At 36.4% G+C, this 17,027-nt stretch overlaps 1 protein-coding gene across 7 annotated transcripts in view; it reads right to left on the reverse strand.

The window, feature by feature from the left end:
* Positions 1-17,027, reverse strand: part of PHTF2 (putative homeodomain transcription factor 2) — a 71,828-nt gene that overhangs the window by 42,958 nt on the left and 11,843 nt on the right. For all 7 annotated transcript variants that reach the window (XM_030014754.2, XM_030014747.2, XM_030014751.2 and 4 more), the window contains exon 2: positions 12,546-12,622. In XM_030014754.2, the coding sequence (XP_029870614.1) occupies positions 12,546-12,590 (45 nt within the window). In that variant the 5' untranslated portion in view covers positions 12,591-12,622. The remainder of the gene's footprint in view (positions 1-12,545; positions 12,623-17,027) is intronic.

Genomic DNA, 17,027 nt, shown 5'->3' on the forward strand with positions numbered 1-17,027 from the left:
GAAGCACTGATGAAATAATGTTCCTAGTAGACCCACTCCCAAATTTGTTCACTCTCATTAAGCTGTTAGTCTATTTACGCATGAAACTCTTCTAAAGATCTTAGTTTTGTCTAAACGTGAACAAGTTTTTAGTTAAAAACTTGGAATAAAAAGGAATTGTCTTCTCCTAGGCTCTAACCTCACCACAGCATTGTAGAAAACTCTGTGCATTTATAAGAGCAGAACCATAGAAAGACTAAAGGTTGATCCTGCAAACACTTCTTAAAATCCTAGCACTAAGAACAGTTTTGATGAGTTCTGTCATTTTAAATAACCATCAATATGGGTAGCTATAGTTAATGTAAGAAATTATTGTGCACTTGTCTACACAAGAAAGCTACTCTATGATTGTCAGATATTTTGAAGAAGGGCAACCTTAAACTTCAGGAAATTCCCATGTAAGAGAAAGTGACATGAACAAGTCAACATATGAAACAATATATCCAAGTTTTGTAAGAAGTTACCAAAGATCATCAGATTGCTTTGAACTCCGCACAAAGAGTGTTTCTAGATAATATTCAGTAATGATCTCTTTTACTGTGTCAATTTTAAAACCCTTCCATCCCAGCAGTTCTACCTAGACATATACATGCATGTGCACACACATGTGCGCACAACACTGCTAGATATCTGGAGTTTGCTTCATGTCACAAACTCTGAGCAGTTAAGTGCAAGATCACTTTTAGGTCATGAGGGAGAGACAGGTGCACTTCCTGAGATTCAAAGTCCCTTTGCTGACTGTGCAGAGAGCTGGTACAAGCAGCTTAGTCCAGACACCTGACAGAGGGGCAAGAGGAACCCCCGTCATTTGAGCGAACCTACTTAAATTCAATCTTACTGCAAGAGTATGTATGACTTCTCATTCCAGTCCGCAAACTGCAACAGACATAAAATGCCTGAGCACGAGTGCATACAACTTAAACCGTGTTCTAATTTGTCTCTTACTATTTCAGTCTTCAGTGTTAAATTAGAAAACATTCTTAAAAAAAGAAGTCATTCTTGGTTAAAAAGACTCTTTTAACCAAGGACCCAACATAAATGCAAAAACATATCCAGAAAGCCAATAGGCAAACATACCCATAAACAAAAAACCTAGAAGCATCTTCTGTACCTCTAAACCTGACCCATGGGGGGGGGGGGGGGGGGAATTTAAAAAATTCTAATTTATAGCAGTAAAGTCCAAACCATATCTAAAATTGGAAGTGAGAACAGTGAACTGAATTACCCACTCAAATTTAATATTTCCCATTCACAAGAGCTAAGCACCCAAACAATTTCTATAGTTTGTTACCTTTAAACTCTGAAAAAATATATCTACTGGCTTTTTGGTGACAATAATAAATACTTTGCACCTCTCATTTGGAAAAAAAATGTAGACTGTGGAAAATAATTACGGAGTCAGGCACTGTACTGGGCAGAATTAAGCACTTGCTACAATTAAAGTAATTAAACCAAAGGAAGTTTAAGAACTAACTCCACCTGGATAACAGCCAGCAATTAAAAAGTCAGTATCTTGAATAACCACTCAACCCAGACATTTATATCTCATTGTTCTGGCTTTTTCTCTAAATACATTTTAAATGAAATTTCAGGCCTTCCTGTTTTTCATGAAATTTACTAGGAGCCCTGAGTGATGTTTTTGTGCTGCATAATATTGTGTCCTCCCCTCCTCACTTCCAAAAAAGATTTCTTTCTACAAAGACAGAAAAGGGGATGCAAGTCTGTCTCCCCCTCGATTATGCAAGAAACAAATGCGGAAGGAAGCCTTTGTGCCAATAAAGCTGTAAAGCAAACTCTGTATTCCTAATTCCATTCATTGCTGAAACTGGTGTAGAGTTGAAAGAGTCTTTAAAAGAGCGTTCTTCTTTTAGACAAATAACAGACTGTTTGTTAAAGGAATTCTGGGAAACACAGAACCCAGAAGACATCTGAGGCAAGGAAGTCGAACGATTTAAAATTTGACTTAGTTATATTTTCCTATAAACATTTCTTTTCCCTCAAGGCTAGGTAGCAGCTTCTGTCTCCATAAAAAGACAAGAAGTAGGGATTTTGCCATTCATGTTTTTCTTTTAACATTGCCCCATAAAGCAATTTGTCCAGCAGGAGGTAAAATGAGAGACCTAAAACAACTTTAAGGGAGATGGTCTTTTACAACCATTTTATTAGACTACTGCATCTGGCCAATCGCCTCTGATCAACTTCAATTATTAAAATCTGAGCACAGGGCTATTAAGTAAAGGTGTGCTATTCCAAACTGAAAAGAGTTAAAGGGATAATTACAGACAGCAAGTATCGTTACAATCTCTCACAATTTTTTTATTTTATTAATCTACCTCATTTCACCTCTCTGTTTCAAGAAAGTTTTACAAGCACTTTAGGGAGCAGGCGTATGCACTCAGCACATGAAATTTAGACCTGATACTCAATTTCCCTTCTCTCCATCTGCATAAGCATCCCTCTATATTTCTCTTGCAAGTGTATCAGAAGGAAACACAGAAAAACAAAGGCATCGTTATAAAGTAGCATACTGGCACACTTCATTTCCCACTTAAACAAAAATAGGTAGAACTAGTGTTACTGAAACAAGGCAAGTAAAAAACATCAGCATTAATTTTTTTCCTTCTCTACCTTATGTCAGGAAAATACATTTACAGTTTGTGAAACATATCTTGCAGAATTCATTGAGAAGTGTTTTTCATTGACAAGCTAAACTATAATATATAATGATTACCAGATGCTAGACACCTGTATGAATTAAATTCAAGAACATAATTCCTGAATGAATTCAAGAATGTAAGTTAATACTAGCAAACCTTCCCAGTTTTAAATTATTGAGAGCACGAGTCAATTCCATCTTCAAAGAGTTTTGATTTACAAGTATTTGCATCTAAATTATGTTTCATGTTAAATCTAAATATTAAGTTGTCAAATGTTTGCATGTAGGCTCTAGCTCTTGGCTATTCATGCAGTTCTTTAAAATTGAACATACCTGCAGGACACTGAAAAGAAGTCTAGCATCTAGCAATACCAAAGAATTTAAGCTCTAAAGGCAAACAAAATGAAGGAATAACTTTCTAGAGATAAGATCATTCATGCTTCCAACCCGAAGAATTTAAATATACACAAAACTTGATCAAAGCAAGCTTTCCCTCAATATGCAACTGTCCCCAGGGCCCATCTGCAGGTGTTCAAGCATCCTGTGCCTGGAAGTGTTAGGCTAACATTTAGTCCCCAATCAACTCAACTACCTACATACTCCTGAACCCACCAACTCTACCTGGAGTCTCATTCATCACAGCTGCAAGTTCTGCAGTATCCTTCAAAGAAATTTTAAGTACAAAATACAAGGGCCCAAATATTGCCCGATTTTTAAGTATACAAGAATAAGTAATACTTTTAAAATCTGTTCAAGACTTAGTGCGAGACTGTTTGTATAATAGCTTGTCACTGATATTTTCAGTCCACCAGGCCAGTCTACAACCGGCAATAGACCTTTCTTTTTTTGCAAACTATACAACACAACATCCCAATTTTAATCTGATTTATCACAGAAATTTATTCTAATTTATAAAATAGCTAATTTAAGAGGATCTGAAAATTGTATTCTATAGCATTTATTTATTTATTAAGATTTGGCAGAAAATAAATTAACAAAATAAATCTCCCTTGATCTTTTTAAAATTATTTGTTAATCCAAGTTAGATAAGGAGCCTATCTTATCATTTTTAAATGCAACTTTCATCACCAAGCATCAACAGCAACACAACCCTGTTGTAGGAAACTTGTCAGTAATATCTTACAGATATAAAAAATTGTGGTATAACCTACCTGTAGCAGAACTAGCAGATGTTATTTTATACACATTTAGTTTAAATTATGCATCCCAGGCTTCCTCAATGCCAAGATTCTACCCAGTCTACCCAAACCAGTTACCTCTAAAATGTTCGGTTCTCAAGGCACCGTGCGTCAAAAAACACTAAGTAAAGAAGATGAAAGGAATTCTGTTCCTTTATGTATTCGCAGAATTAACAACTATTCTGCAAGCAGCTATTAACATTTTCAGCATATAAGGGATTACATGCAAAGATTGAAAACTCTGCCAGTCGTCTTTCACAATGGAAAAGTGGGGGTTTAGCATCCTGAATTAACTAAGTGTAATAAACTTCAAACAGGCTTTCTAGAAAAAAAGAAGTTTCCTCACACATAATTAATTCTAAAAAAAAATTATTAACTTGTATGTGACTTAGCATGGGATATTAAGCTATACAATTACACATTTGACAAAACTAAACTCACCTGACAAAGCTAGCTCTTTACTGGAAGATTAAATAAGTTTAAGATCCTTTTTAAGTGCAGACTCCTTAAAATGTTTTCTGGTTTTGAGAGATATGTGCACCTCTTGAAATTACCTAAAATAATTGTTCTTATTCCTTCCCAATCAAATACCTCAGAAAGCATTTGATCACGTTTCTTTATATATCTAAAATTTGTTTGGCACCTGTACAGTTTGGTTTTATAACATTAAGAGCAATTAGCCTAAGTAAAAACTAAGCTATTGAAAACACAGCTAAGTTTTACTTCAAATAAAGCCCAGTGCAAAGGGTTTCTGCACTGTGTAATATTTCTTCCCAGTGTCTTTCATATAACAAGGTAAATGTGCATCAAGATTGAATTTGAGCTTTGTGAATGACACTGATATTCACTTTAAGCTAATGTAGTGATGGTATCAACCTGTAGCCCAATACTCACAAGGCCTTCTGATTCTAATGGAATCGATCAATATTTCAGGAGACATTTATAATTTATGACCAAGCAGACTAGCAAAGATTATAATCCTAAGAATACATAGTATTTCCTGCTGGATCTTAAAACTTTAATGTTTATCAATAATGAAACCTGCATGCTAAGCTTTGCTCTTTAAAACCTCTAAACACTTTTACAAGCAACATCACAATAGTATTACAAATCCAAATGATACAAGATACAGAGCTTGGTAAATAAAAAACAAAGTTGCTTCCTTGGACTGTCTACCAAGGAAATTAAGAGTTTAACACCTTATTAAAATATTTAGTGCTAAAATATTAGCTAATATGCTTTATTAACTTTTACAGTCCAACATTCTTCAAAAAACTATGATTTTATTTATTAATTTTAAGATATCAATATATAATTTCTATACATGTAATATTCATTTTAAAAATATCCTTTAAAGTGCTTCATATTTAGTTTAAGTATACAGTTTCAGATATTAGACAAATCATTTCTCATTTTCTCAAAACTCAGAACAATATTATTACAAGTTATTTTAAAACTCATTTTATTTCTTACATGAACTTATCCCCATTGCAGCAAAGGCAATAATCTAGTAGCTCAGCAGTATAATTATCTCTGTTGTAGTAGATTTCTATTGTCAGGATGATTTTGTTTCAGGATGGTTTTCATTTTCAAGGGTGGTAGAGTTTTTTTAATTTTGTTTATGGTGGATATGTGGACCGGACAAGCTAAGCTAAGACAAACTTGGCTAATAAACCACAGATAGAAATCACTATATAATAGTTGTACACTATCTGCTAATAGCGAAGAGTTTAGTAACTTTTAGTCAAATGGAGCAGGACAATGCAGGGCTTAAAGCTGTGTATCCTGAGGTGCAGAGCTTTGGATTTATGACTGCTGAATTGTTACCTCTGATTACTAAAAGATTCTGGGACTCCCCTCCCTTCTCCTTGTTTGGCACCAGAGGGACTGCTGAAACCAACTATTCAGAGTAAAATGAAGCAATTCAAAACTTTAAGAGTTATTTATTATTAACTGTTCGAATTGCCAGCTAATGACCTGCTTAAATTCTGGCAATAACTGCAACAGCACTGGACTTACAGCCATTTCGCTGAACAATAATTTCACCAAAGCTTACTTCAAAGATACCGTCCCTTTCAGAGTACAGTAATAGATAATTAAATATTTATCAACTATGTATTAATAGTTTTCCTGTATCATTCTTTACAGATTAATTCTTCATAACATCAGTAAGCCCTACTTATTGCCCTGCATAATAGTTTACAGATTTTAGCATATCTACTAAAACCATGAAACATCTTTTTTCATTGCATAATTAAACATAAAGGAAAATTAAATACATAAGAATAGTTAGAAACAGTTTGCAGGTTAAACTAAATGAGAGTACAGGAATAACTAACACCTACTCTAAGCCATTTCCTAGTGATGTGAACTAGACACTAGGGGTAACTTCAGGTACCATTTCTTTGGCTTAAGTGGACTATAGAGCAAAACCTAAAAAGCAGCACAAACTGAATGAGATTCCATCTCTGTCATTAATTGCAATTAAGTGCAATCCCTTATAATAACATTTACTCATCTTCGAATTTCAAACTAAAGTCATCACAGAATCACACAGGTTGGAACGTCTGGGGGTCGTCTAACCCAATCTCCTGTGCAAAACAGGTCCAGTTACAGCAGGCTGTCCAAGGACTTATCCAGTAGAGATCCAAATATCTCTGAAGACTGAACATTTCACAGCCTCTCTGGGATCCTGTCTCAACAGTTGGCAAACAACACGTTAAACATTTTTATCCTTATATCTAATCAGAATTTCCCACATTTCAACTTATGATTATTGCCTCTCATGCACTCCTGAGAAGACCCTGGCTCCATCCTCTCTCTCTACGGCCTCCAAAGCAGTAGTTGTGAAAACAGTAAGCTCTCCCCTTTGCCCTCTCTTAAGACTGAGCAAACCAAGATCTCTCAGACTCTTTGTACGTCACATGCTTCAGCCCCATAACAATCTTGGTGGCCCTCCACTGGGCTTGCCAAAGAATGCCAATGCCTTTATTGTACCGGACAGCCCAAAGCTGGACACAGCACCCTAGATGCTGTCTCACATAAGCTGAACAGACAGAGGGGAATAATCCCTTCCCTTGACCCACTGGCTACACTATTGTTAACACAGCTCACTTACTCTTCAAGTATTAAGGATTTAAGACCTCTGCAACACTTTTTTTTTTTAATGATTATGTATTTGCACAAAATAAAGGAGCCTCAAGATGTAACTGGGAAAAGAAAACCACTCTGACAGCTTCATTATTCAGTATAATTCCCTGAAGACCACTGAAAATCCAGCAATTTTACCAGCATTGCAACTAGGATTTTAAAAAGGCACTGCCCTTACGCGCCTGATCATTTTCACTTCCCATGGCATACTTTCCTTGTGCCAGCACATTCATCTGGGTGGCTGAAAGATCAATCAGATCACTCAGGAAGAGAAAAGACAATGGTAGGTTATAGTTTCACAAGGCATAATGAAATGACTAAGGAATCAGAGAATCCCTCTGAAGACAGAGCGATTTCAGCTCTTTGCTCTCCTCCCACCCCCCATTAGGTTCATCTCCTTATAGATTCACAGTTTTAGTTTTAACTGCATTAGTCCCCTGACCAAATTCACCAGATAAGTACATGAAAGTCTGTGGGAATGCAAAGCAGGCATGGAAGCCAACAGACAGGCAAAATGCAAGCCTGCTTCGTTCAGCCACAGCGCCAGTTTTTGAGTGATCTTTTGCACAAGGTTCAGAAACTTGAATTTTGCCTCACCAAAACAAGGTGCTGAGGGCAATCCCCACTATTTGGTCAGATGACAACTTGAGTACCGAATGCCAGCACTATGTAGAAGGAAACTCTTCTAAATATGCTTCCTCCCCCACCCCCAATGCTTTCACAAATAGCCAGCTCCAATACTTGTCAAGTTTTGGCACTTGAAGGCAGGCCTTTTTGAACGGATGTAGTTTCGGCATCCAAAGTTGTAGGTAATATAGCCATACAGCCCAACCATTTGGCAAAAACTGGCTTTGGTGCCAGGGTCACCAATGCATCATGTGAATTCTGTGCCAAGAAGGAAATCAGGTGGTTTCAGAGAATGACATAATTTTTATTTCCTCCTTTACTAACTTGGCAAGTATAATCTTGGACTAATGAACTGTAAAACACTGAATATTATGGATCTTAAAGCAATGCAATTAGAACTCTAATTTTGCCCTTTAAAGCCATGAGAGAGAAAACATCTCATTTGTTTTATTGTGCCCTTTAACAGCCATACCCAAGGGACAGCCGAAACAGCAGAAAGCTGCATTGGTGAAGTTAAGTGATAAGCAATCAGGTGCAGGATTCGGGTTCAATTCATTAAGTTCCATTCTGCCTTCCCCTAGAACCATCCCCAAGAGAAGGAACAATATTATTCTCTCCTCCAATATTATCAACAAATTTGTATGAAGTTCTCCATTTTAGCAGCAAGGCTTCTGTGAGGATTGAAATTCAGAAAGTTATTAAGGTAAATCTACATATAGTCTCCAAACTGGAAACCAGACCAAAAATTGCACATCAACTATTATCTGTAAAACTTGAAAGTATTATAAGAAATTAATGCAAAAAGCTTAAGTTACAAGCAATATTTTAGATTATTACCAATTTTATTACTTTTAACATCAGTTACTGTTACTAAGGCAATACTTCAACTATGCATAAAGTATCAGTATCAGAAAGGTACATCATCAGATACTGAAATTTTTTAAAAATAATTGTGGGGGTGTCAGATTTTTTCAGACGAAATTTTATGATGGTTTTCTCCATAAAAGTAATCAATTACAAATCTGAAGCAAGTTCTGTATTCTGGTAAATACACATAATCCTAAGGATATTAACTAACAAAGCACATATATGTGAATATTAGCTTGGTAGCTGTCTGGGACCAAAGTAATAAACCATTCCAGAGAGCAATGCAGACACCCCTGCCACACCCTTTTATTGCAAGAACCAGTGCAGCAGAAAGTGTTGACAACAAGCTAGACAAACCCTGTATGACAAACAAATATCTCAGCATTGCACTCCCCAGTGCATCCAGGAGCACAGCAGCAGTTTAATTTATTTTGCTTTCTACAGAACCAACCTATATCTAGCAGGATTTATCAGTTCAGATTTCATGCCTTGCAAAAGTATTTGTACCATACCAGCTGGGAAACACAAGCTATCACTGGGAATAGTAAAGCTATGTCCATGCAATCTTATATCTCAAGCAACAAGCTGGTGTAATACACTATCCGAAATCTTACAATCCAACTTAAAATAACTAAGAATTGATTTTTACAAGACAGTAATCAAGAGCTCCAATGCACTAAAAGCAGAGTAAATCTATTGCAACAACAAAATACAAGTTTACATAATAAAAGGTCTGACCTTTTAAACAATTAAGCACATTACTAAATCATCCTCCTGTGAGGAGCTCAGTTTCAGACAATAGTATGAGTCATATGAGTAAACTTGGTGTTGGGAAAACTTGCCTGAAGTAGGGTTGGAAGAGCTTAATTGCTTAACTCTTTCCATTAAAGAAATACAAAAATGCCTTACTTTTGAGAAACCAACAGACCTTTGAAACTCAGTAGAGAGAGACATAAAATACACCCATCAAAAAGTACATCCAAAAATACATTAAAATTGAAAACAAAAGAAACGCAAGGAGCAAGTTATCTGTTCAATATTTCCTGTCTATATATTTTTCTTCTTTATGTATGACTAGAAATATCATAAGTTCTTCATGTTCTTTTTTAGGGCATTTATACACCAATTCATTAATCTGGAAATACCTCCCCAAAATAACACTTTATTTTCCTCATTTTATCATATAGGCAAGTCATATCAGTTTGATCAATACTGACTGCAACCCTGGTTCTCTCTTGCCCCAGAAACAATGTTTTAGTGCCAGAATGTGCTAAGTTTTGATCCCTCCCCACTTTCAAGTCCAGTTACTGTTGTGAGGAATCAGTGGATCTAAAAAGCAAGGTAAGTGGGACAACTTTGATAACTCTGAAACAACTCTTTGATAACTCAGCTTTAAAACTGAAAGCAACCACCAGTTCACAGAGTTCAGTATTTTGCCATCATAAGCAATCACATAATAGAAATGTATCAGAAAGGACAAAAAAATGCCTGGTACCCACTAACCACTAGCATAGCTCTTCCTGTTCTCCAATTTGAAATCTTTGGTGCAAACAACAAATCCTTGAGGGGTGGGGGGGGGGGGGGGGGGGGAATACTGTGCCATGTAAGAGATTTAAATAAATAAATAAAATCAAGGACATGGGTGAGAGAGCCTAGATGTTCCCAGGAAAGGATCACAAACTGCACTACAAAGTTAAAAAACCCCTTGGGGTCATCAGCCTGATCCATCCAGGAGAACCTTCAATAAATAGGACCTAAGAAATAACAATCTAATTAGCATGAACATTTGCATGAGATGCAACATTTCTTCAGTGCAGCCATTTGTCCCAAAATAAGACTGCACTTCCTCATACCAAAAGAAGCAAAGCCTGCTTGTTTGGAAGACCCCAGTCCACATGTGGATTGCAATTAAATTTTGTTCACGCCATGGAAAACACTGACATCTGGTTTATGCAAGATCTTATCCCTCCTGAAGATAGTCCAGTCTTTCACGAAGCAACAGGAGTCACCTCATCACAACTCCTTGCCATAAAGGCAGCATGCAATTCCTGGCCGAGAAGACCTCTGTAAAAGCCTACAGAGCCTCATAGCAGAAATATTATTGTTGCTATGAATGAAATAAATGGAAACGTGTGTGAAATCACTGGAAAAAAATGACAGAACAAGGGTTAGAAGAATGACTTGTACTGATAATGAGTAATCCTGTTAGGAGCAGTGTCCTGGGAAAAGTAAAATTGAGGAATAGGTTGTTTATATCAAGACCAGAAGGCCTGCCCTCTGTAAGATCACAGCACAGTGACTCATCAGCAGAAGATCCTGCCTTCCTAACATCAGGAGGATGGAAAGTTGGAGCATATCACATATGGGATTCCTTTTCCTGTATGATCGACAGGAAAACAGACATGTATTTTAAAAAAAGAAAAAAAAAAACAAATTAAAACAGATAACAAGCATGAACTTCATTTAAGATTTATGGAAACTTCAGACTTTCTTCCATCAAAGGACCATTTATATCTAAAGCTGAATACCATAAAAGATCTGTCCAAAGACTAGTTCATCATCACCAGTGAAACAGCCTCAGAGACATGATGAGGATTGGATAGCCAGCATCTCTTGCATTGTACAAAAGAGGTCCTGGCCAGACCAAATACGTGCACAATCTGGTCCTTGCAAGTATTATCAGTATGACAGTGTGACAATGAAATTTATGAGAATGAATGGAAGCTGGTAAAATCAGCATCACTTTCCCCTTCCATAAGATCCTGCACTGAATTTTGTTACACTAAATCTATAATAAGTCATCCTCCAAAACTTTAAAAAATAGGATTGGACCTGCAATCAAGAAACAGTTCAAAACCACAGTGTAATACCACTGATAATTTTACAAAAGTACTTTTTGTAAAGCTTGAATAGAGAAAGGAGAAAGTACACAGTACAAAACCAAAAAATCCTCATTAAATTCTGAATTATTTTCCATTTTTTAATATGTAATTGAATGTTTGGTATAAAGTAAGTCAGCAAAATTCATTTTTCTGCTTTTCCAACTGTACCTTTAATTCACAGTTGTAAAGATCTCAGCAAAGCATACTATTATTGTCTTATTTCTAGAAATTAACTGTTGCTTAGCTAGAAGTTAACCAGAATTTCTGTTTTGTAGACTGTGGCCATAATTTTAAGGACAAGATGCATCCTCTCGAAAAACTAGCCATAGGCCCACAGAAAACAGTAACTCATAGAAACATACTAAATCATGGAGAGCCAAGGCGGGGGGGGGGCGGGGGGATCATCACACCTTATTTATATCTTAGTAAAGAAGCACATCTCAAAATTTAGCTAATTTTTCAGCTTTTTAAAAGAAATTTAACTGAATAAGCCAACTGGCATACTAATGGCAAGAGGATAGCATGATTTGAAATTGTCAAAATAAAAAATTAGACAGAGACATCAACATTTCTATGTGCAAACATGAATCAAAAGATACAGTATCAGGTGGTACTGTAACTATGTATCTCCAAATGAGACCTTTTCCCTCTCAACCCCCCCCCCCCCCGCTTTTTTTTTTTTTTTTTCCCTAATTAACTCCTAAGAAGCCCTAGCCTATCTCTTTTTGGTATGGATTACACAGTTCCTTGTACTGACAGAAAATGCATTTCAGTTTTTCCTTTCTACTTAAATACAAGGATTCATTTATGTGCTATAGAAACAACATTCTCCTGTACATTAATTAACATTCTACTGAGAACAAAAATTTTCTTTCCTTTTTTCCATAGCACAAGTAGCAAAGGGAGTGAGGAGTTTTCAACATACAACAAAAGCTATTCCATTTTGTTAGATAGAGTAACTAAATACTTGTTTACTTTTGGAAGGTAAGTTTCAAGCTACTCACTCTCATTCGATGGTAACCAATAACACAGTATTTTATATTTATTGTACTTTACACATAAAACAGAATTAGCCAACTTTTTTTTTTTTTTTTAAGCCACTGTAAAAACAAATAGAAAGCTTACCTTCTTCTGGTACCAAACTATAGCATCAGTTACTTTGGACGCCATTTATTCCACTGAATTCACACAGTCATTTTAGGCTGTTAACAGAAAAAGACAGAGCTTTACTTCCACCTTCCCTACAAAGGCCAACACAGGGAATGTAGAAACATTCCCATTACCTGCAAAGCGCTGAACAGCTATATTTACTTTACACCTTGCCTCATTACTATTTTAGTAAGAGTTTGGGTTTTCCCCTCTAAGTAAACAAAAAACTACAAATCTGCTGCTACAGGACATCAGAAGCATCAGTTTTGTCCCAGTGAAACACAGGTGGCACAGAGATGATCTGTTATTGTCTTACGAGAACCGTACAAGAGTTATATTACATGCAGCTTTTTTTTTTTCTCTGATAAATTAAGGAACCTATAGTTATTAACACAGCACAGTATTCTGAAGTCCAGAAATAATTGTGTTATAAAATGCAAGAAAATTTCATACAGACTATTAGATATTTTTGGAGGGAAAAAAAAAAAAAAAAACAGTGCTAGAACTCCACTAATTATAAAATTAATACACCATGAAAACAGCAGACAAAAACTAAGTGAAATGGAGAAAAACAAGGAAGAGTGGTATGTCTGTTTTAATGGTAGCAAGTAGTAGTATTAGTTCATCTTTGATGTCATTGTCATTAGTTTCAATGTGGAGAAAAAAAATCAAACAAAAATTTCAGCCTACATAAAACATTCCTACCTTAAAAATTAATTTTAAAAGTTTTTTTTCATGTAATCAGTCAGCCAGAGTTAGTTCAGAAAAAAAGTAAGACTAAAGAAACACAAAAAGCCTTCAGATTTAGAATTATTGTCTTTCTACAAAATTGCATATATTCTCTCATTCTGGCCATTCTGTAAAATCAAAGGAAAGTTTAGGTGAGAATTACAGAATCCTTTCCAGATATTTTATTATAATATGCAAGTTCTTTCAGATATGAATGTATTATCATTAAAACCAAACTCAAATATTTCACAAATAGATTACTTCAGATATTAACAGATGAATAACAGTTAAATGAGCTTAGTACTGTCCTGGTTTCAGCTTGATAGAGTTAATTTTCTTCCTAGTAGCTGGTACAGTGCTATGTTTTTGAGCTAGGTATGAGAAGAATGTTGATAACAGTGATGTTTTCAGTTGTTGCTAAGTAGTGTTTAGTCTAAAGTCAAGGATTTTTCAGCTTCTCATGCCCAGCCAGCAAGAAGGCTGGAGGGGCACAAGAAGTTGGGAGGGGGCACAGCCAGGGCAGCTGACCCAAACTGGCCAAAGGGGTATTCCATACCATGTGATGTCACACCTAGTATAGAAACTGGGGGGGTAGGGGTGGGGGGTTCGCTGCTCAGGGACTAACTGAGCGTCAATCAGCAGCTGGTGAGCAATTGCACTGCGCATCATTTGTATATTCCAACCCTTTTATTATTACTGCTGTCATTTTATTAGTATTATCATTATCATTATTAGTTTCTTCTTTTCTGTTCTATTAAACCGTTCTTATCTCAACCCACAAGTTTTACTTCTTTTCCCGATTTTTTCCCCCATCCCACTGGGTGGGGGGGAAGAGAGTGAGCTGCTGTGTGGTGCTTAGTTGCTGGTTGGGGTTAAACCACAACAAGTACCTAGATTTCAAACTGTTAATTAAGGCAGGAAGCTGCCAGTGGAAGAAAAGAAGGAAGAAAGAATTTTAAAAACTGTTAAAATATTTGAGAAAAAAAATCTGAATACTTTTATGTTTAATAATCTTTCATCTCACTGATTCCCTTTAAAAATGTATGTATGTAAACAAATATGCCATACTCAAGCCCCGTTAAAAAAAAAGTCAATTGGGTACACTATACTACATGTGACCTTTTAACAATAGTTGGTAAAAACTTAAGTTTTCAGCTCCACCTAACATTCAGCATCCTTCCTGTGTTTACAAAAAGTTTACGAATGTTATTTTTATATAACTGTACCAAGTACTTAACATGCAAGGGAATTCCTATTTTATTCTGTAAAGCTATAAATTCCTAACAAATTATGCAAAAGGCTTTGAAAAAGTTAGTATAAGTAACTTCAAAACAATAAACAAGTTTTCCAAACATACTATCTGAACGATTCCAGGATCAAGCATAATTGGTAAAAATAAACACAAGAAGATCTCTTAAAAAACCCTTCACAAACACAGTTTCACAGAATCACAGAATGGCTGAGGTTGGAAGTGACCTGGTCATCACCCTGCTCAAGCAGGGCCACCTAGAACCAGTTGCCCATGACCGTATCCAGATGACTTTTCAATATCTCCAAGGATGGAGACTCCACAACCTCTCTGGGCAACCTGTGCCAGTGCTCAGTCACCCTCACAGTGAAGAAGTGTTTCCTGATGTTCAGAGAGAACCTCCCGTGTTTCGGTTTGTGCCCATTGCCTCCGGTCCTGTCACTGGGCACCACTGGAAAGAGCCTGGCTCTGTCCTCTCTGCACCCTCCCTTCAGGTATTTATAGACACTGATGAGATCCCCCTGAGCCTTCTCCTCTCTGGGCTGAACAGTCCCAGCTCTCTCAGCCTTTCCTCACACGACAGATGCTCCAGTCCCTTCATTATCTCTACGGCCCTTCGTTGGGCTCTCTCCAGTATGTCCGTTGTCTCTCTTGTACCAGGGAGCCCAGAACTGGACCCAGCAGCCCAGGCACGGCCTCACCAGTGGTGAGGAGGAGGAGTGGTAGTTTAGCCCCCAAACACCAAACTATGCATCAAGCATTCCTCCAAGATTGATCCCTCTCAGCAAAAAAACGTGATTTAGGGGTATATTTCTGATAAAAATATCACACTTATCATACATTGTCAATATCAACAACAATATTGCATCTTACATTTCTTCATTAAAAGGAAACAAGAATTATTAATCCATAGGCAGTTTTTATAGTGAAAGATTAAAGTTGATCTTCGTTTTTTGTTTATAGCATTTGCACAGTTAAGAAGGACAAAGAAAAATACAATGTCCAACAGGTGGGATAGAAACTGAAACTGTGCAATAGATTAAAATAAAAGTGTCTTTATGAAATGCCTAAGCATTAGAATAACTCATGACACTTTATTATACATTGTTCATCACCAAAAATTTCAGGGGTTTGGGGGTTTAAAAAAAAAAAAAAAAAAGATATTAGATTACCTGGTCATAACAGCTGTTTGTATGAAAATCACAAATACTCCCTATACAAAAGCCCTATCAACACTGCCATCTTCCAAGACATTTCTCAGAAAGAAAAGATGACCCTCTGAAAGACTCAGTCATGCACTGACACCTGTTTATTCAGTCTTCCCTGACTCGTGTATGGATGTACTCGTATTTTACACAGTGCATTACTTTAAAGACACTGTATTTAGTATGTTTGGATATGTATCATATAGACCATAGTACAAACCTTCAACAAATTGATTTTATACCAGCTCCTGAGGATTTCTAAGAAACATAATGCCATACATTTTCATGTTTCACAAAGCTTTTTCAAAAAAAGAGAAATCAAATACCCAAAAGGAACTATATTTAAAATTTCTAACAGTGTAACTCCAATATCCTTTATACAACCTCAGATAAAATTACAACACAATAGAAAGAAATGTCTCAGAGAGAGCTTAGTCATTACCAAATTTCAGAAATACCAGGACACTGACTTTTGGTGCAACTGAGCAAACGAGCACCGCAATTTTTCCACTGTTGATAATATTGTGTAAGTCACATCAAGTCAGTTAAAGCTGGCAGCCACGACTGTGTCAACATCTGTAATTGTTTCTGACCTATTTGCTTCTGATAATAGCAGTGGTTTTTCTAACAGCAACTACCAGTTATTAAGAATTCATTGGCACAATAAATGTAAAAATATTTCTGTCACATAAAACATGGAGCCCAACAGAGACTTTGATATAACTTGACATATTACATAGACTGGTTACCCTTCTTTCTCACCCATACAAAGCTTAAAATAGGATTTCCTTTCTTGTTTGAAAACCTGTTTAAGTAAACTTAAATTTAAAATCATTCGCTACACTCAAAGAGACTTAAAACCTTTAGCGATATATAGCCTCCACACATAACATGGCCTACATTGTACAGTCACTGCGAAAGCAGTTCCACTGCTCATGGAGCTGCCGGTGTAGGAAGGATGCCATACAGATTTTGGTCACACTTGCACTCCTCCTTCCCCGCCTTTGTGAGCCCATCTTGGAGGATCTTTAACTCCTCCTCATTTATCTTAAACCAACATCCCCTCTCACATACAATATAACCCTGCTTCCTACCACCATAATTACAGGATGAGAAAAAGGTTGGATTACAGGATGAGAAACTCATTATTGGCAGTAAAGCACTAACTGTTGAACCCACAGAGAAATCTCTCCCTCAACAGCTATGTTAACTTGATCTCTCTCTCTCTCTTCAAGATCAATGATTTTTCAGGAAACCAATGCTAACTTATGAATC

The sequence above is a fragment of the Aquila chrysaetos genome, chromosome 5 (assembly GCF_900496995.4).
Source record: "Aquila chrysaetos chrysaetos chromosome 5, bAquChr1.4, whole genome shotgun sequence".
Lineage (NCBI taxonomy): Eukaryota > Metazoa > Chordata > Aves > Accipitriformes > Accipitridae > Aquila > Aquila chrysaetos.